The sequence below is a fragment of the Anguilla anguilla genome, chromosome 10 (genome assembly GCF_013347855.1).
Source record: "Anguilla anguilla isolate fAngAng1 chromosome 10, fAngAng1.pri, whole genome shotgun sequence".
Lineage (NCBI taxonomy): Eukaryota > Metazoa > Chordata > Actinopteri > Anguilliformes > Anguillidae > Anguilla > Anguilla anguilla.
The window spans coordinates 38,658,139-38,678,573 of NC_049210.1; the positions used below are offsets into that span (position 1 = coordinate 38,658,139).

Here is a 20,435-nt window from a genome sequence, read left to right on the forward strand (position 1 = left end):
GGGTTCTTCACCAAGCTCTTTCTTCAGAGGCACAATATACAGGCAACAAAATGTGGATAGATGATGTGTTTGAGTTAAGTGAAGTGTGTGTCACAAAGTCTTTGCTCAGGGAATTGCCAGAACCCCCCACTTCCTTTGTAAATAATAAATAAATAAATAAATAAATAAATTTGAGTAAATAAACAATGACATTTTTTAAACCGATCGTATTTAATTGTGCAAAAAACAGGACGCCGGGTCAGTTCACTGACTGTAATAAATGCAAGCACTGAGAACAGCACTGTATTGTGTAGCATGCTACAACAGACACGGCCTCTCTCCCTCTTATTTCCATCCATATTTCCATATTCAGTGGTGTGGGATTAAGGAGGCATTGTCTGCCATTTGTAGTGCTGTAGCGCTGAACCGCCATTCAGATTTTGAGGTACCACCTGTAACGTGAGCTCTTCTGGCCTCTCCTGTTATTCTGCCTCTATCGGAGGGGGGAGGGGAGAGTTGTGGGTCCACCATTAGCTCTTCTTGTTAGTAACTAGCAAATAAAGCTGTACACTCAGCACCCAGCTGCACGCTCAGGTTGGGTCCCAGCAACCCTCTCTCAAAGGTCATCTCTGATTATGGGCATAAAGAACTCCCACACCCACAATAAACCACGTCTGAAATGGCTGGGGTCAACAAGTTCAGAAAGATTTTCCCTGTCTGGACTTATTTGCAACACCACCTACAACAAAATAAGATAAACAGGACAGAGAATAAATGTGGACCTGTGCATTTAAAACCTGTTTGCCCGTCGATCATGCCAGGTCAACCCTTTAACCTTATTTCTATATTTCACTGGAACCCGAAATTGATTTCCCATTTTTTTATTTAAAAAGTCAGAAGTGCTGACTTTTGAACCTCAGGAAACGGTTGTGCAGTTTCTATGGCACCGAGCGCATTGCTTCGTTGATCTCAAAACGCTTGGTGTGTCCAATCAAGCTTTTTCCCTGAGTTTCATTTTCGCGCACGTCGTCCCTTGTGCCTTTTAATTGGCGTTTCTATTCCACTCGTTGCAGATTAAACTGAGTGCTGTTTTGCGTTTGAACCATTGACTTCTGTTTCTGTCTATGCAGCCCAAGCTACATTACAAAAACAACAGTTAGCTCTGATGACAGTTTATTGTGGCTCTTGCTGCGCTAACTTTAGCATTTAGTTGTTATTGCACCGTTGTACTGTAAATGATCATATTTTTCCCCTCACTGAATAATGATCTTGCAAGGTCTGAAATCCATTCTGCCTTCCTGTTTTTCTAAATAGTGCGCATTTATTTCCAGTGGAAAAAGTGGCTGTAGCATGCTCCCATTGCCTTAGGATAGAAGGAAGGTCACAGAGCCCCACTATAAAATCAGTATACAAGCTGTAATACTGAATTATTGATGCAACACAGACATAAAGAAACTGCCTCTGATCATAATATATAATTCATGTGGTCAATCTTGAGTAGTTCCAAAAGATTGGCTGTATTTTGTCCTTACCATAATTAGAGAGGGGGTTGGGTGCTTTTTTCCCCCCTCCTTAAAAACCTTAGATTACTTTATGTGGGCATGCTGGAAGAGTATCTTAATTATGTCGTGTAAGCCAATCATCTCCAGAAAATAAATGAACCCGATGTGGAGCTCTTTACGGGGGGGGGACTTTGGTTCACAACACACTCGGATGAATCTAAAAATAAAGGTAGTTCCCTGTTATGAGGACCAGATGTGCGGAACAGGGGCGAGTGGATATTGAAGAAAAAGAGCTCATTCATTTTTTGCTTGTTGGCATGCACGCGCTGCGTCGCGCTTGCGTAGCCCGAGACATCTGGAGGCCCGCGAATGACAAGTGTAAATAATCTGGAGAACAGAGAACATGGCTCGAGCGCTGTGTTTACGCCTTTTTGACTTTGGCGGCGGCGGGGTTAGCTTTTCGGTGAGGGCAGGGGAGATTTCGCAGCGTGCGAGCGATTTTAGGCGCCGCGGGTCACCGTGTCGGGAGAGGCCACACGCATGTACGAGCACCGATTCCGGTTAAATGAATATACAAATCACGGTTGCACGGTAAATACCAGCAGGGGCTGGCGCTGGCTTCCCGCTCACACAGACTGTGTCCGGGACACTGCTGCATTACAGGGAACCTTAGTCCTGAGCTGTGTCTGATCTCTACTTTAAAACTGGCTTCAGTGGTCTAATGTCCTCGATTAATCAGACACTGTTGTTTTCATACACTTACTCAATTTGATCACACAAAAGTTTTGGTTTACAAACATTCGTATCACACGTTGTAAGATGTGACAACTCAAATAAACCAACTTACCAGGAGAGAGATCAAGCAAGCGAACAAGCCAGCCGCGCTGGAATGGGAGGAAGAGAGTTAAATAGGGAAAACACTCACCACAGGTGTGCCTCAATTAAAGACCGCTCCTCCCAGCTCCGCCCACCAGCTTCCTGTTCAGGTGCCCGAGCCAACCAGGAGATCTGTATCAAATGCAGTTTTTCCTTCAGGGGTGTCCAGTCTTATCCTAAAAGGGCCGGCGTTGGCGCAGGCTTCTGTTATAGCCCAGCACTAACACACCTGATTCTACTTATCCAGGTCTTAATTGAAGACCATGATTAGTTAATTAGTTGAATCATGTGTCATGGTGTTGGGCTAACACAAAAACCTGCACCCACACTGGTCCTTTTCAGTTAAGACTGGATACTGCTATTTTACTTTGAGGAAACTTTGGAAATCATCCGTAGTGCAGAAGTGATTTGACAAGTGTTATTTCTGGTTAAATCTAAATAACAAAAATGGGGGGATAAACAGACAGAGTGATAAAAGAGAGCAGCGACTCAAAAGAGAAAGGGTTTTGAAATAAATACTTCATAGGCCAAGACCTGTATTCAATGATCATTTGTCCTTAACATTTCAAATGGAATGGTTAATATTTTTCTATTCAAATGCAAGGTTTGTCATGTTCTTTTTGGTGATTGGGGAACTTACCAATTGTATGTGAAGAAAATTAAGACTAACACTTGCATTTATTTGTAAGCCAAATATAAGGACACATTGATTGATTGAATCCAGGCCCATAACTCCACAGGCCTGGTTTGCCTCTGAAGGTAAAATACTGTTTGTGAACCATTGGATCCAGCCTTTGCCTGAAGTCAAATGTACATTCTCAACTGGAGGGAAGTTGATCTTGGAGATTTGACTATAAGTCATGTGACAGGAGGTAGGGGAGCTCAATTGCCACACTTAAAGTTGTACTGAAAGGTCTGCTTTTTTTATTTCAGTTTTAATTTCCCCTAGTTATTCATTAGCTCTCGCAAGTTTTTACATGGAGTTTATAATCTCATAATACTGGCATTTTTGTACTTTTTTTCTGAATGCACATTTTAATGGTATATACTAAAGCAGCCAACAACCATTTTTGATGGCAGCATGTTTGATTTTGATCTCAAATCATAGCATTCATGAAATTTTAGACTACTCTGTGCTGGATACATTTCTCATAAAGGTTGTGCTTTTAGAATGCACTTCACTAATTTTTCTTAGAAGCCATGTCTAAGCTATGGTCTAATTTTTTTGTATGGTCAGGCCCAGGTTCCAGTATAGCAGTTTTACTATAGTATAGTTTTGCCATAACCAGATCTTTGTGTTTCCAGCGCACAGTATCTCAGCTCTCACTGGCTGCCGTTAATGCCGTCTCTCACTTTCCCAGGACGTCACGGCGGCGAGAAACGAGAGCGCATTCCAAGATGTTTACTCTCAAAGCAGATATGTGACACAGGGCCCAGAAAGCAACGCACAAGGGTGCAGTCAGGAGCACTGTAAACGCATGCCAGCGTGCGTTGTGTTTTTAAGAGTTCCATGTGCGGCGGTTAAAAAAACCCCACCGTTCTAATGCAGCCCCTTTAGGTCCAGGCATGGTTTACAGGACGGAGAGGAAAGCGGGCATTAATCTCTTTGTCTCTTGTACCGCGTATGATTCATGCGGGCGACGGTGACGGCTTCATTGGAGTGCCTCTTGCCGGGAATGATACTTTTTACAGGCCTGTACGGCCCTGCCGGGGTTATTTCTGTTGCCGTTCGCGAAAGCTTGTATCTGGACTTTTATAGAGGTATTTATCTGCCGTGGTTAAAGCTTGCCCCCCGAGCCTCCTTCAGCCCTGCATCTTTCCCTGGCGGGTGTGGATGTTGGCCCTGGGTCTCGCCCTCCGTCTCTGTGTTTACCATGTCGGAAAAGGTGGAGAGTATACGGATTGTTCCAGATTCCAGCAAAACTTAAAGGAAGATTCAGCAGCTGGGTTGTGATTCTTGAAGGGGGAAAAATGTTCTTAACGTTTGTATTAAATGACGGCGTGCTCGTTCAAAACAACTGTGGTGCTTTATTCACTTTTCAGAGAAACGTTTATGAAAGCAGCGAATGTTCATTTCAAGGAAGGAAAGTAATGTAGGTACATCTAAAAGGAATCTCACGCCTGGCATAAAGATAAGATCCTGGTATTGTTTAGGTCCCATTATCAAAATGTTCATTGACGTAATTCACGTTGCAGACATGGATGCTGACAAAAAAGGAGACAGTGCAAAAAAAACTAAAAAATCTCACTGATCCACACACTGGAGAAATTGAGCTACGGCATGAAAGAGATCAATGTGCATGTTTTCAAAGTACAGGCCTCAGAAGTAGGAGGACTGCGAGGGACGGATCCCATGTCGTCGCTTGATTCCGATTCATAGATATCGCAACCTTTACAGTATTAAGGTCTTACGGGGAATGCACAGAGGATTTGCGCCTGGCCCAATGCACGGCACCGGTATGTGCGTGAGAACGGCTGCGATTGTCGCATCCCCCCGCCTGCCTGCGAGGGTTTGTTTGAGAGGGCGGGTGCCTGGGAGGCAGGCAGAGGAGAACGTTTCCCGTCGTCCAGCTGCTGAAAGCCCGCGCCCAGCCCCCCCCCCCAATCCCGCCCCCCCCCCCCGCTGGCCTGCCGTCATCGTCTGACAGAGGAACGGGAGGGGCCAGGTGCTCCACGTGGCCCGCACCAGTAAAATAACACTTAGCCCTGCCAATACGCGCTCAAACTCACTGCCACTTAATCCAGCCCATCAGCTCAAGTACCCAGCAAATCCCATTAGGAGAAGCTCCATCAGGAGAGAGACAAAGATCGGCCTCTTCATATTAGCTTACACATCTCATTATGTCAGCTCGGCATGTCGGAGGCGCCCCCTGTGCAGGGGGGGGGGCGGGGGGACGGGGGCGGGGGGATGTGGGGGGGGGCGCACTGGCACGGGGCCAGCTGGCGGAGTGCCAGCATGACCAGGCGCTGCGGCGTTCTCTAATTAACTCCCCGCTCCCTCGCCGCCCGCGAGGTCCTCCGCGCCGGTACAGATCCGTCCGCGGCGTCGCCTCCCAGGAGTCGGGCGGCTCCGCCCGGCTCGCCGCGCCACACACGATGACTCAGGGCTGGGACGGGAGGTCCGTTTGATTAATTCTCCTGTCAGGGATCCCCCTCCGTTCTGCACTGTACCGATGGAGAGAAAAGTGTTCCGCCACAACTCTCTTGCGCTGACGGTCTCGTGCTCTGAAAGACGCCGTTTGGGGTGAAGGTGCAACCTAATATGTTTTCTTATTTTTATAAGCGTCTCCTTTTAAAATCACTTATTTCTCTTTTTTTTTGCTATTTGGCTAGTCCTTATTTTATAAGCATATGTAGAATATAGGCCTAAGACCAACCGGGCTTCAGTTACTTAGGCGGAAGGAATATCTAAACAAATATGGCAATGGAAACAAATAGAAAATAGTAATAGTAGTAGTAGTAGTTGTTACGGTAACAATATCATGTCACTTACCATGCACTAGTGCAGTTGTGGTGATAAAACAATATAGACAGCAATACTGAAAAATTTTGTAAGTCAGAAGACTGTTGAGGAGAGTACCAGTAACAGATAAACTAAGTGAGTAGGGTAGAAATTAATTACAGAGGAATCTACTGAGATTTGCTGCCATTGCCTTAAGCATAAAATTGCACAAGCTTATAAATAAATTTCCGATCTTCATGTCAAACGATTGCACTGGAACTCACGATCGTAAGGATTGCAAAAATAAGCAGCTGGACTTATACACCAGAGGTCAGAATGGTGGTGACAGTCTGGATAGAAACGATTTTCCCGTTCTGAGTTAACAGGCTGTCCCCCGGTGACCACCCCTTTGTTACTTTGATGGTCCCTGGCACCCGGTGGACCGTCTGAACTCAGGGGAAGAATCCTGCCACTGCGCAGGTTATATTTCTTCATTTGTTTTCGTCTTACCAACAGAAAAAAAAGGTATTCTGTTAGAAAGGAATGCTGCTTGTCAAGATTGTGAGAAATGCTACAACAAAGGAGCAATGAGAACAAGCAAGGAAAACAAATTAGCAGTGTTTCAATCATACAGTACAACTATAAATAAATATTTGTAATAGTATTTTTGGGTATAACAATTGTGTGTGTACAAATACATATTGAGAAACATCCCTATCAGAAGCCAGGTAGTGTTAGATATTCTGAGCGTATGCATTTTTGAATTGCTATTGTTATTCTGATCTTGTTTTAGATTTGACAAAGTTCTGTCAAATTTGTCAGTCTAACTGATGAGCAATCATTATGATTCGATTTATTTTTTCTTTATCACATTAGTGTGGTAGATCTGCCTTTGTGAGTCATTGTAGTTAAAAAATATTATAGCTAAGACCCATCACTGTATTATATTGATTAATAACTTCATTTGAAAAGGCACAAACCTGGACAGAATTAAATAAACTTAAACCACCTTGATGATTCATACCCACATTGGCTATTTTTTTATCTTGACTATTCTCACTGTGCAGGGAAAGCCTTTCTGTGTTTACTACTACCAAATGCTAAATTGATCTGCATTTCGCTTTCACCATTTTACCAAGTTTTAAAATATAAGCTCGAGTTTTGCGATACATTCCTCTTGGAAACCACATAAACGAGCACGTACATTTATTCATTTTTTATTATTGAATTAGTATGATTGTAAAGAGCTCCCTCTGCTGAATTCCTGGAAGAAGCAGCTCTTTTTCACAGTGGATTGGAGAGGAGAGAGACGGAGCTTAACTCTCATCGATCAACACGGATGCTGCTCTCTCGAAGGTTTCTCGCAGGGATTCGTGTTACACCCTCTTCTCACTCAAACTTCTACTTTTCACCTATTACTTAACACGATTGAGAAAAATAAGGGATGTGTTAGCTATTGGCGCTTTGTCCAATAGTGCTTTTTGGAATTGAGCTATAGGTTAGCAATGAAGCTTTGAGCCAGTTCTACGTCCAAACTTTCGGAGTACAGAACGCTGTCAGATATTAGCATGATAATTGAATGTGGAAGTAGGGGATTTTGTCCCAGAAACCAAGTGAGGTCAAGTAATTATTTTCATGTGCTTTCTATTACTTGAATGTGCGCACACAGACGCACACACACTCGCACACACGCTCACACATACACTCACACATACAGACACACACACACACACACACACACACAGAGGGGTGGTGAGTACTGCTGGAGGGGACCTGGGGATGATTTAGTCTTCCTAGGCTGAAACTCTTTTGACACATTCAGTCTAATACAAGGCTCACGTTCCCTCTTTCTCTATCTGATCCACGCTCCTCGTCATATCCAAATTCTAAAGTCTGCACATGCAAGACAAGTATGTCTGAGAAATTAAATCGGTATGAAAATAAACAATAAATCTTAATCGGTGTTGTAGCATTTCAGGGTTCATTTTGGTTTAGAGTAAAACAAATGGTGGAACAGTGTGACTTGTCTAATGGAGAGATTCATGTGCCTGCATCTCAAATAGGAAGCAGCGTCCTACTTGTTCTCCAGATACTGTAGATCGATGCGCGGTCGAGCGTTCTGGGAACGTCGGCTTGACGCGTTTACCGTTCGCGCTCGTCCGCGGTCTGCGGCTAACCTCTCGGAGCGACGCGCAGCGGATGTGCGGAGAGGAAGAGACAGCCGCGCGTTCGCGTCGGAGCGCTTCGCTTTTAATGACGCTTCGGGCAACCGGAGGATTTACACCTGGAGCGTAGCGCAGAGTAATGTGATGAATGTGCCGGTTTCCTGTGTTTAATTTTCCCTGTTGAAGGAGAGGAGAGCCATGTAATGAATTTTCCACTGGTTAATATTTAATGTGGTTGTGGACATTGCGGTGTAAGGTATTGTGACATATGGGCAGGGAGCTAGTCCTCTAATTACTCTTCTATTAGCTCTCCAGGCCTCCTGATGGGCTTCCCGACCAACTCAAGTGTCACTGTTACATCACTTCCTGTCCTAATTAAGTCATGATTCAATGGGGGAGGTATCTGGTGCTTGATGAAATATGTATCTCAAAAAGTGAATTTCTTTCACGTTGAATGAGATACTGTTTCCGTTCACAGTAACTTGCCACCATAATGAACGTGAGAAAGCTTTGTCCACAGAAGGTATGTACAGAACCCATTAACCCTTTGAAAATCAAAACAGGCAAAACCAGTTAAGGGATGAAAAGGCCAGTCATCGGAAGCTCTCTGGTGCTTCATCTTGTGTGGACAAAACCTCTCCAGCCTATTTATTTGCCCTTGCATTATTGCATCCTAATGAAGGTTCCCAAATATAGCTATGAAGAACTGATAAGAGCCCCCTCGGTGTTTGCAATGTTTAACTGCTGAACAAACGTTAGCTGCTGATCGCTAGCAATAAATGGTTAGAAAATGAATACAAGTCAAGGATTAAGGTAAAGGGCCAAGCATGATTTAATCCAGTCTTATGTGTATCTAATTGATGGAAATCTACACACAAAAAAAGCACTTAAAATGTAAGTCGGTAGATTTCAGTTACTAAGTGGCAGTGCAGTGTAGAGACATATTGTTTCACCAAGCAATTACGTGACAGATTTTCTTTTTTTGCAATTTATACTAATGCACATCAGTCACTTTCCCCGAGACACGTGCTTTTCCCGCCCGTTGGAGCGCCTGGTATCTTTAGGATTGGTGACAGCTAATACACTCCTGAATGATCGGTTATGATCTCTTGGGTCTCATTTCTCTCGCACCACTGTTTCCAAAGGTCACCTCTATGCATTTTCCTGTATTGATCAGATCATCTGTTAACATGGCTTGTGACTTATTGGAAGTGAGCGTTGGCTAAAGTATTGCCATCAGAAGTGCAGTCCTCTCAGCCAGCAAGAGCACAGGCTCCAACTGAAAGGTCTTTGAACCAAAACATCGACTTAATAAAAGCAGAGATCAAAAAAAAAAAAATGTGTGGGAATAAGTTGTTTATTTTGAAGACTCTCTTGATCATGGTCTTTGGACTTGAAAGCAGAGGTCATAAAAATGTATGCAGGAATAAGCTGTTTATTTTGAATCATATTGAAAAAGAAGCTTTATATATTTATTTATAATATTATACAGAAACATTTCTCATTTCCCTTCTGAGGTGTTAAGATGACCCCTTCACAGTTATTGTACAGTAACGATTGAAATAAAGTTTATTTAGACCGACAGTGACTCTATTTGAGTTAAAATGATCTCTAAGAGATGATTTTACACAGAAAATTCTCTTTTTGAGGTTTATGTATTGACAGCATGTGCATGTAGTGAATTTCATATTGTAAAGTTCAGCCCTTTAGCGTACGCACAGATCAATGCGTGCAGTTTATCACTTATAACGTAGTCTCTCATTTCCAGCACGTTTGTGCCATGTTGTATGAAGCATTTGTAGGTCCAAATATTTGTTTGTTTGTTTGGTGCGGTCCCTAAGCCTCAGTTTGAAGTGCCAGTCTGAGCAGGAAAGGCCAAACTCCGGCGGTCGTTGGGGGTAGACGCACGGCTGTCTCCTGTTTATCACCCCCCTCCTGTGAAGATCTTTAAAGCCTCTCCCCGTCTTGGAAAACCCAGGGCGCTCGGTGGATAAAACTCATTTTTTCCTGAGATTGTTCCTTCGCCAGGGTGGCATTGCCTCTCTTTGTGTGGGCTGGAGATGTGCCCTTGAGCCCCGTTTCCTGATACGCTCGCACTCCACCTGACGTCTTAGGAAAGACTGAGGTCACGAGGGCTGGGGGGTTGCGGGGATTCGAGAAAAGGCAGAAGAAATTGGCGCCCCTGACAACACGGACCTTTTGATCCAGTTGTCTTCTGCTGTAGCTCTTTTAGTACCAAAACGGCTACACAGTGTGTCTTGCTACTTGTATATACAGCATTAAACTTAATTGCTCTTTATAAACTGCATCTGCGGTTTCGCAGTTTTGTGAATAAGAATCATAAAACAGTCCAAAAAAAATTTATCCATTATTATTTTTTATTGCTGTAACTAAGCCCCATCCTGGATCACCTGGTTCAAATATAATGGCTGTGTATACATGGATGTATTGTTTTATTATCTTTGATTTTCCATTTTCTCAGTTACCTTTTTCATTTTTAGAACATTCCAGCTATTTTATTGCTGATTTGATGCAGCATATGTTATGTACATTTGAGTTTTTACTGCCTGGGGGTTTTATTTTTGTTTTTATTGTTTTTTATTTATTTTATTTATTATTTAAACATGTAAACTTATGTTTATCTTTGTTTTCTTTCAGTTGTATGAGCTGGATGACGATGAGAAGCGGAAGGAGTTCCTCGACGACCTCTTCAGTTTTATGCAGAAGAGAGGTGAGTGCTCTTGAGAATTACATTATTATTTTTTATCATAATTTGTATTCATTTCAGTAGTAGCGTAGTAGTTGTAGTATTTATATATTTAATATATGTGTTTATTTTGTTATAGCAGATTTATCTACTGTGAGTAGTTTAAGTACAGTGCTACTTAAACACACTATTCTATTATCTATTATCTATCTACTTCTATTTGAGACAATCATGGGGCACATCATACGGATGATGAAACAAAAGCACACACAAATTCACACAGGAGTCCTGGGAACTGGTCTTTTGTACAAACACTGATATAGCATTTCATAAACCTAGCTCAGCTCCTCTAACCGAGCCGTTTTTATGGTGGTTGTTCTGGAAAGTTCCGAGCGTATTGGCGTGCAGTCGGCCTGGAGCGGCCCCGGTGCGGTCCGTCCGTCCGTTGCGAGGGCTTCCCATAAACGAGCGCTATCCGAACAAGGAGCCCGCTGTTTGTTTTACAATCGCCCAGAGGATCCGCAAAAACAGCACAGAGGGGGCCGACCTCGCCAAAGAGGCAAAGGCAACATCCTGGAATTATGTGGCCCTGGCATAACGTAATCAGCCCTCAGCTTTATTGCGCATTCATCGGGGGCCTCGCACCGTTTTCCCACAGCAGCCTGCCGTCGGCGCGAGGGCCCGGGCCTTTATTGGGGAAATGGATCGGATTGGAGGCCTTGCATAATATGAGGAAGTTGGCAACCCTAAAGAAGAAAGGGACACAATGATGGAACTATTTTGAGAAAACAGGACTTACGTGGAATGTTTTTGTAGCACGTTTTTTTTTTCTTTTCTTTTTTTTGGGTCACCTTCTTTTTTTTTGCCAGAATTGGAGCTCACAGCTGTGTTTTTAGCTGAGTAGTTTGGCTTTGGTGTTTGCAATGGCCCAGTCTTGCTGTTGATTTGTGTGCCCAGTGCTTCCGATCCAGCTCCTCTGTTGTTTGCTAAGTTCCCGTAGATAAACCTTCCAAAAAAATACGTCAACACGTCACCACTTATTCATTGTTTTACAAAAGCTTTTTCGTTATAACTACGCTTTACGTTTATAGTAAATATAAATGTAATTTTACATTGTTCTGACACTTGAAAGAATTGCTTTGAACCGGCTGCTAACTGCTCACATTTTCTATGTGAGTTAATTTAATTAGGAAACCTGATTTTATTAATATGAAATCAATACACGACATTCTCCTAACAGTGCGTTTCTGTACTGCTGCTTTTACCTGGACATAATTGTCACGACCTTAAAATGACATTGTAATGACTGACCGCTCTGGCCGAATAACGATTAAATGGACATTAAAAGCTCGGTAAATGTGTAAAGTATGAAAGACGACAATTTTTGCCCGTGACTTTCATTCCAAAGGAGGCTGTTTTCCCCCCGGGGTATCCGGGGGTGAAATTAAGTCCTTTAATTCCGTAGGGAAACAAACAAAAACAGCCTAAACTTAACTGTGAGCCCGACGTGCGATCAGTGCTGTTTTAATTGCAGTTTTCTCGTAATTTCCCTCACTTGTTCGAGTACAAAAGAAGAGGTCAATTTTCTCTAAAGAGAAATGTAATAAGTTTGCTTTTGTCGGTGTAAAACCAAAGGGCACATGTACAATGTCACAGCTGGAATTTAAATCGATGCGCTCAGCGCCTGTAAATCAATCCCAACTTACTGACAAACTCGGTAAAAATTTGAATGAAGGGAGTATTAGTTCAGACATGCAGGCCTTTTCTAGACTGCTGCACATACATCTTAGAAGAGGGCTTGCTCAATAACAGGGGGAATTAATCACTTCTCTCGAACAAAAGTGCGGCAAATTCCTTGTCTTAGAGGGGCGGTAGGCGAGGGGGGGGGGGGAACTTGAGTCTTAATCCATTAATGGACGTCGGTGGCTTGGGGAGCCGGCAACTTTTCCCCACGGGCCTGAATCACACCTCTGTGTACGGCGACAGTCGATGAAATAATGAGTGCAACACGGAAAAACGTTTGTCATGGAGTCGTTCACAAAAAACTTGGGTCTGAGTGAAAAACAGTATTATTTGAATTACGCCCGTGTAAATTTCTCATTAGCTTTCAGTGGACATGTTCCTTTTTTTAGGTGACTGAATTAGTGACCTATGACTATTATGCTTTTTACGTTTTATTCAATCCAGTTATGTTTTTTTATAGAAAAGGAGAGGACAGAATGGTAAAAGCTTCATTATTACCATTTTATTTCACAGTGCATTCATGCAGAATTAATTAATACACAGTGTAGAATTCCTTTATCATTGAGGTATTTTTTTAATTAATTTTTTAATGATTAGTTATTGAAGACTGGCACACAACTGGCCAATGTTCAATAGCAGAACCTTTTTTTTACAGCTGGTCTCTTGGGAGTGGGATGGTATGGATCGCTGTTGTTTTTCAGTCGGCAACCGCTCTCTCGCTGCGGCCTAGCGACAGTCAGCTGAGCTGGTTTTATCGCCCGACATCTGCGCTCTGTCTCCTCGATAAAGTTAATCGGAGATGGCGGCTGGAGCTTTGCGATCGACGCTTCTTGAAAACGTCAGTTTCATTACGACAGCCAATAACCCGCCGGTGAAGCACGCCGTTCCCTTCGAACCCGCGCTTTAAATCCCCTCCCGTCCTAGGTGATGTCGGCCTTTAATATTTGCAATCCGCGGGCGGCTAAAGTTGAAGAAGGTTAAAGGCGGCACGTTCGCCTCTTGCGCAGGGGACACCTGGCCGATCTGTCGCGTCTTGTGATTTGATGACAGCAGTGCAGCGCACTTGTTGTCAACAGCATTGCCGCTTCCCTATTGGCTAATCCAACCAAAACAGCCTGTGGTGAGTCACTTCCTTGTCAGATGCCAGTGAGTGACACAACATTGAAGATATGCAAATTCACAGGATTGGAAGCAGTCTTGCAACACAACTACCTATACAGCTCATGTTTTCTCTCACTCATGCTGGCGAGCATTATTCAATTCTCCTCAGCGCCCATAAAAGGCATGAGCGTCAACTGCAACTTGCGTGATAGGATGTCTACTCATTTTCATTTTTCAGGATGCTTCATACTGTCGTCATAATCCCCCAAAACCTTTTTTTTCATATCATGTTCACAAAGTGCAGCGAGTCTCGAAAGAGGAAAAAAAAGAAACTATAGCATTGCCCTGTAAGAATGCTAATGGTACACAGTTGTGCAGGGGGACTTCAAAGCCCGCATCACTAGAATTCCATTAGCCCATACTTGCACCAACACGTAACTCCGGCGCGTAGACTCTCTTTATCCCGCCAGCATTTCAGACATATTAGCACACATGTGTGAAGGGTACCAAACCCCGGGATAACCGTTTGACCACCCCTTTATCAGTTCTTTTTTTTCCCTCCCCCTTTTCAGAGGCTTGTCATTCTACTGGAATAACATTTCTGGAGTAAACCTTGCAGCTTTTACAGCTGATATGCAGGCTGATATGCAGTATCTGCCTCTTGATCTCTGTTAGTCTCTTACCATAGGGTAAAAAGGGCAGGCTCCACTGCGCTAGTAAAAAGGAGAGAGTTGATTTGTCTCGCTCTCTCTCTCTCTCTCTCTCTCTCTCTCCCATTCCCCCAACCCCTGGTCTTACGTCCAGTGTGGAAAAAAGCCATTGCCTTCCACCTACCAAGTAACTGAAACAATCCGAGGTGGTCTGCTATCGAAAAATAATGACCTACATGGATGCATAACCCCCCCCCCCCCACCTTTGCTTCACGTCAGGCAGTTCTTCGCATGCATGTCATTATTTTTCAATAGCAAACCACGTTGTCATGGATTATCCCTTAATTTGGCAACAGACAATCAACCTGGTGGCAGAGCCGAACTGAATTTGAACTCTCACAACATCCTTGTTTTTTTTTTCTCTAGTGAACTGGAATCTTGCTGTATTGAAGAAGAAATAATGGCATTTTTACGTTTCTGTGGTTTTGAAATCCTATCATGAGCAAAAGGCCATTCTGTATTGATAATAAGACATTAGTAATGAATAGAAGACCCAAAGGACCCAAATTGTTTATGAAAGGACGTGTGCAGAGTAACTCTCAGAATTGTTTTGGTTTCTTCTCCTACATTTGTGAGAGGGGGGTACAGGAGTAGAACATGGCAGCTGGTCTTCTTCCTGAATGTTGTCTTTGTCACATTCTTCACGTGTGATGTAACTCTCCCAGGGCCCGTGTTGCCGTAAGTAAATCTGCAGGGTCCGCTCTAATTGGAAGATTCATTTCAGCAATGGCTGACTCTTAATGGTGCAATACATTTGCCATGTGCGGCCATTGGTACGTGCTGTTAATGGTTGTTAGTGGAATGTTTTAGTTGAACCTTTAAACATGCAAAGCCACTTTTCAAATGTTCTTGTTGTACAGTTCTACATAAACCTAACTTTATCATCCATTTCACTAGCAAACCAGAAAGTAATGATAGCACTAATAGCATGTCGCAATTGAAGTTTTGGGACAACTGATAAAGATCATAGCTACTGCAATATATTGATTAAATGCTATTTTTCTGTAAATGTTACCTCACATTTCAGATAATACTTGAAAGTTGCAGTGCAGAAGAATATAGAGATATTGTGAAGGGTTTTTTGCTACCATTTGCCCTGCAGTTAATGAGTTTATTAATGGGAATTAAATAAATAAAACACTGCACTAAATTAAAATATAAAATGAATACATTTACCAAGAGACATTTACTTTTTCCCTGCCCAAACAAACAAAAGGGTTGAGTTCTTTCCCTGTAGCTTTCCAGAGAATGGAAAAAGTATGAAATGTCCAGTTGTTATTTTAGTAGTGGTCTAAAATAGGCTGACCTTTACTTCTTTTTTACAGTAGCCCATGCTAAGTTGGTCTAAATTCAGCTATATGAAGCAGCTATATGAGCCAATGAGGTCACTGATCAGTGACACCTCCCTGGATTTTATTTATACCCAGAGACAGTGTGCGTTCCAGCAGAATTTGAGACTTAACTTGATGTTTGAGAAGTTGTTCAACTTCTTACTCTATATAAATCATGTTTGTTTCCTACCATGCATAGGTACACATATCCACATATCATAGAATATGGCAAAGTAGACATGTTATCATACATTAAGATATTAATAACATATTAAAAAGCTTCAATAAGCAGTGCAGGCACCTTAAGGCTGGTCAGAAATATGCTGTAGTGTTTAAGCAGCTAGGCTGTGGTTGTGTGTCCTTATGCAAGATAGTTATCCTACATTACATCTGCAAATGTAATAGACGTAGCTGTGTAAATGTAAAAGTCAGATGTGAACTATATGCCAAAACAGGAAACATAATAAGAATAATTGTTTTCTTTTTCAAGCAGTCGTTATTGTTTCTGCTTGGCGTATGTTTGATTTTAAAACATTCTGAAGTAGCTTAATTATCTTCTGACCAAGGAATAACTGAGTCCTAGCATGTTTTGTTATTCTTTTCTTGTGCATAGCCAGGCCAGCCTAAATGATTATTTATATAACCACTTGTCTTAATTAGTATTATTAGTTGTATGAGGTTTGAACTCACCCAGTGAAATCCAGTATCACAATATACAGAGCAAAACGACAGTTACTGTTGCCAGGCAGCCAGTGTGAAATGTGTTAGCTCGGTGTGAAAAGTGGCAGTTGCATAAAACATCAGTGAAATGTAATATTACAGGTTAAAGGGTAAAAATAAAATGAATTTAATAGGCCCAATACAGTCGCAAGAGGGATAAATTCACGGATGGCAGTTTTATTGGCATGTTTTTTTTTTTCTCGTCTTTTGTGACTGCTCTCTCACGTGCGTTCAAAAACAATGCGTCCGTGGCTCTGACTCCCCTCTGCCACAGGGAGGTTATGCAGAGTACATTAATTAGAGGACTTAATGTGTGTCTGGATTAACAAACACACTATTGAATGGCACATCAACCCCGGCCAGAGGTTAATGTTTTGCTAATTAACGGAGGGAAAAGCTCTTACCTTGTCCTATTTAACAGGGAAGTGCGGAACATTAATGCTCGGCATTCAGTAAGCAGTTTTATTGCGAGCCGACGGCGTCGAACATGCGTTACAGATTAAATGAGTTAACCGAAAAGGCCAGATGGAACACCATTATAAATGGAATGTTAAATTGTTCAAAAATGTGAACATTAACCATGTACGGATCACATGCAAACCATTCCACAAGTAGCTTCAAGACCTAAGTGTTATTTTAATGTTGGTGACTTTTTTGCACATTCTAGTTCAAGGGCCCTTTTGGAAACAGAATATACTGAAAATATATTGAAATAAAAAGCATTTTAAAAAATTAATTACTGTGAATAATATTATTTTTTTATTATTATTTAAATCAACATGGAAATGGTCTTTCAGTAGAACCACCTCTGGGACGGAAATAAGAGTAAGCATGTTTCACGTCATTACTTTAATCATTTCATCTAGTTTCAGATGTTATAATTGTTTTTTTTTAAGAGAATATATCTGATCACTGTTCTGATCAGTGTTATCACTGTTCTGATCTGATCAGTGTTATCACTTCGGGTAACTGACTGACATGAAAGATAAAGCAGATTACAGTGTTTTAGAGTGTTTCCTTTTCTCCTCTGCTCTCGTAGGCAGTTCTCCCGTGGGTCACAGGTAGCTTGGCGATAATTCCTGAGTCTAATGCAAATGACGATGTGCAAACAGGCAGAGGGAAATATTCACTCCCTCTTATATCCGAGTGACACATCTAAGTCCCGCTTAATGACAGTAGTCAGCTCTGGCCTGCGGGACCTCAGTCATTAACCGGATAATCCAGACAGAGGGATAACGAGAGGCCAGGAGCTGTCGCTCAATGCAGCCTGGGGGAGGAAGCGCACACACACACACCCGCGCGCGCACACACACACACACACATGCGCGCACACACACACACACACACACACACACACGAGCACGCACACACTAGAGGTTCTGTCACGGCCCACGTGAAGACATTAGCTTTCTTTTCCCAAGTGGTGGTGCGACACTGTAAGATTTCCCAGAGAAATGTTTGCACGGTAAGGCTAGTGGCTTGAGGTGTGCATGCGTGCTTGTGTGTGTATGTGTGTTGGGTGGTGATAAGGACTAAACTATGAACTGCCTCTACTCTTGCTCTCAGCTAAAATGTTTTGATTTTATTTAGCCCATCTTCACTAAAAACATTGACGTTTCAGCCCTATTGTCAGACCCTAATAAGGGAAGGGGGTTTGCGCTTCAGATTGATTTATATGGACATGGTGTGAGCTACTGTATGTTAACTAGATAACATTGGCGGATGAATTTTGCATCTGATAGCTAGTTTGCATATACCATGTTCAGGATCACAGCTTACATCACTGCAACCACTGGAAAGAAAAGAACTACATTTTCTTCCTTTTTTAGGAAAGTATATTAGTTTGAAGAATTCGTATTTGGAAGCTAATTGCTTGAAAATCTCCAGAAACCTAATCCAAAAAAAAAAAAGCTAATGTAATACCTACCAATTAAAATAGAACCGTTTCCATGCTTACAACTTTTGTTTGTCAAGCCAAAAAGTGTTCAGTCGCCATAGGTACGTTTACTAGTGCTACGCTAATGACAGTAATGCCTACTCGACTTTAATGTGGTTAAAAGGTAAAAGCCAGTTGTAGCGGAGGTTTTAGCCTCTGGTTTTTAGGGCTTCATTCAGCACAGACTAAACACAATAAGACTCCCCCTGATGGCATTAAAGTGCTCTGGCAGTAATTTAAAAATGGTAATTAAAAAGATATACACTTTTTGACAGTTATTCATATGGATGAAGGGGTCTGTGTCTTCATGTCAGGGAGCTATTTTTGTATGACATGTCTGACCATATGTGACCTTTATCGGGATAAAGTTACTGAGAATGTGAGAATGAGTATCGTTCACAAATTACAAATCTCTCTCGCCAGAGTAGGAATATCCAGAAATGCTTCCCCACACACATTTCAACCCATCAACGCACCTTTGTCTCTCTATCAAACATTATGTAGTGGCTTTGTTGTGAATAAAATCAAGTTTTTCATTTTTACGAATGCACAAGTGTTGAAGGTATTGGAGAGAGCTCTTTCTGTCACTCTCACTCTCTTTCTCTCCCTCTTTCTCTCTCTCTCACACACACACTTGCTCTTGCATTCATATTTACAAAAAAATTATATATGTATATTTATATATGTATATATATATATATATATATATATATATATATAATACATTTACTGTATATTGTATATCCTACATTAGTCTATTAACAACAATGGCAGACCATCCTCAAACCCTAAAATCCTCTGTTTTTCAGTGAAAACCCACCATTTCAAACTCTACCTTGGGCCCTGAGACTTCGTCTTTTGCATTTGACTTGCTTTAGGCTGTCTCCCACACAATGGTGTGTGTGTGTGTGTGTGTGTGTGTGTGTGTGTGTGCGTGTGTGTGTGTGTGTGTGTATACGCGTGAGTGTGTGTGTTGTGTTACAGGTATTTGTTATCCACCCATCTGTTCATTTAGCATAATTATATTCGCCATAATCGTCTGTCATGAATTTGTGCTAATCTCACTGCGAAGAGAAAAATACTCTAGTAGCTGAAGTCTTTTCTTGACCCAAGTTGTATTGCAGAAGATTGTCGCATCTGCCGCATGTTACCAGGGTTGTACAGTATAGATCCCCCCATTGTACACCAGCATCGATCGTCTGCATCACAGGTCATTTTCAGCCCTGCAAGAAAGGCTCTAATGAACTAAATCGCATTAATTTTGCTCACCTTAATGGCTGTTAATAAATGCTAGCCTTTCACAGCGGTGGTTGGTGGAACTTGGTCTGTTCCTGTGCGATATTTGCGACAAGAATCACTACGTTAACCAATATGGCCGCGGGGAGTCCATTGAGAGAAAGTATTTTAATTATGGCATCCACTCTCAGGAAAAAGTCTCATGCGGTTTTCCAGTAGGTCACAGAAAATGTTACCTGCACCACATACGGTACGCTCACTGACCTTTTCCACCTTTCATTATTATGATTCAATTAACAAGCCTGAAGGACGCGTTAGTGCACTACAATAGTGCACTACAATCCTTCCCAGAGTAATGCCACCCTTCTCCCTTCCACACGTATGGACTAGTCCTGGTCTTCATCAGCTTTAAATAAGTGTAGTATTCATCATTAAAATTATGAAATAATTTTAACTATAACAAACATTTATGTCATATTTATTAGCTTTTAATTAAAATCTGTTAAGGAACTACGCCTTGACTACAAATCCTCACTGTGCACAGTTATTTCCCATCAGTTTAAGAAACAGCAAGATGCTCGACTTGAATTAAAATGAAGTATTTCTTTACAATGTCTGCAGTTTTAAATACGAGTTGCTAAGAGTAAGTTTGCGATATGATTCGTGAATTCAGCTTGTGCCTTATGCAATTATACATCTGGTATACCCAAAAAAAGTAGCCATGTACCTTTCCCACACTGAAATAAGGACCAGCCTGCTCATTTTAACAGGTTCACGCTTCCTCGAGGAAGAAACAGAAACCTTTGGCCAGAGCAGACAGTAGAATAACACCCAGGCCACCGCTTAATTGGGCTTTTTCGTTTAAACGTCTCCGCGACGACTTCCCAGGCCGGCCCCAGGAGGCCAGATAGTTTTACATGTCTGTTTCCCGTGAATTTGACCGGTTTTTATTAAAATCTCCCCAGATTTATCTTCTGTCAGACGCAT

The 20,435-nt window shown here is 42.1% G+C and overlaps 1 protein-coding gene across 1 annotated transcript in view; it reads left to right on the forward strand.

The window, feature by feature from the left end:
* Positions 1-20,435, forward strand: part of arid3c (AT rich interactive domain 3C (BRIGHT-like)) — an 85,448-nt gene that overhangs the window by 45,254 nt on the left and 19,759 nt on the right. The window contains exon 4 of the mRNA XM_035380096.1: positions 10,623-10,695. Within this exon, the coding sequence (XP_035235987.1) occupies positions 10,623-10,695 (73 nt within the window). The remainder of the gene's footprint in view (positions 1-10,622; positions 10,696-20,435) is intronic.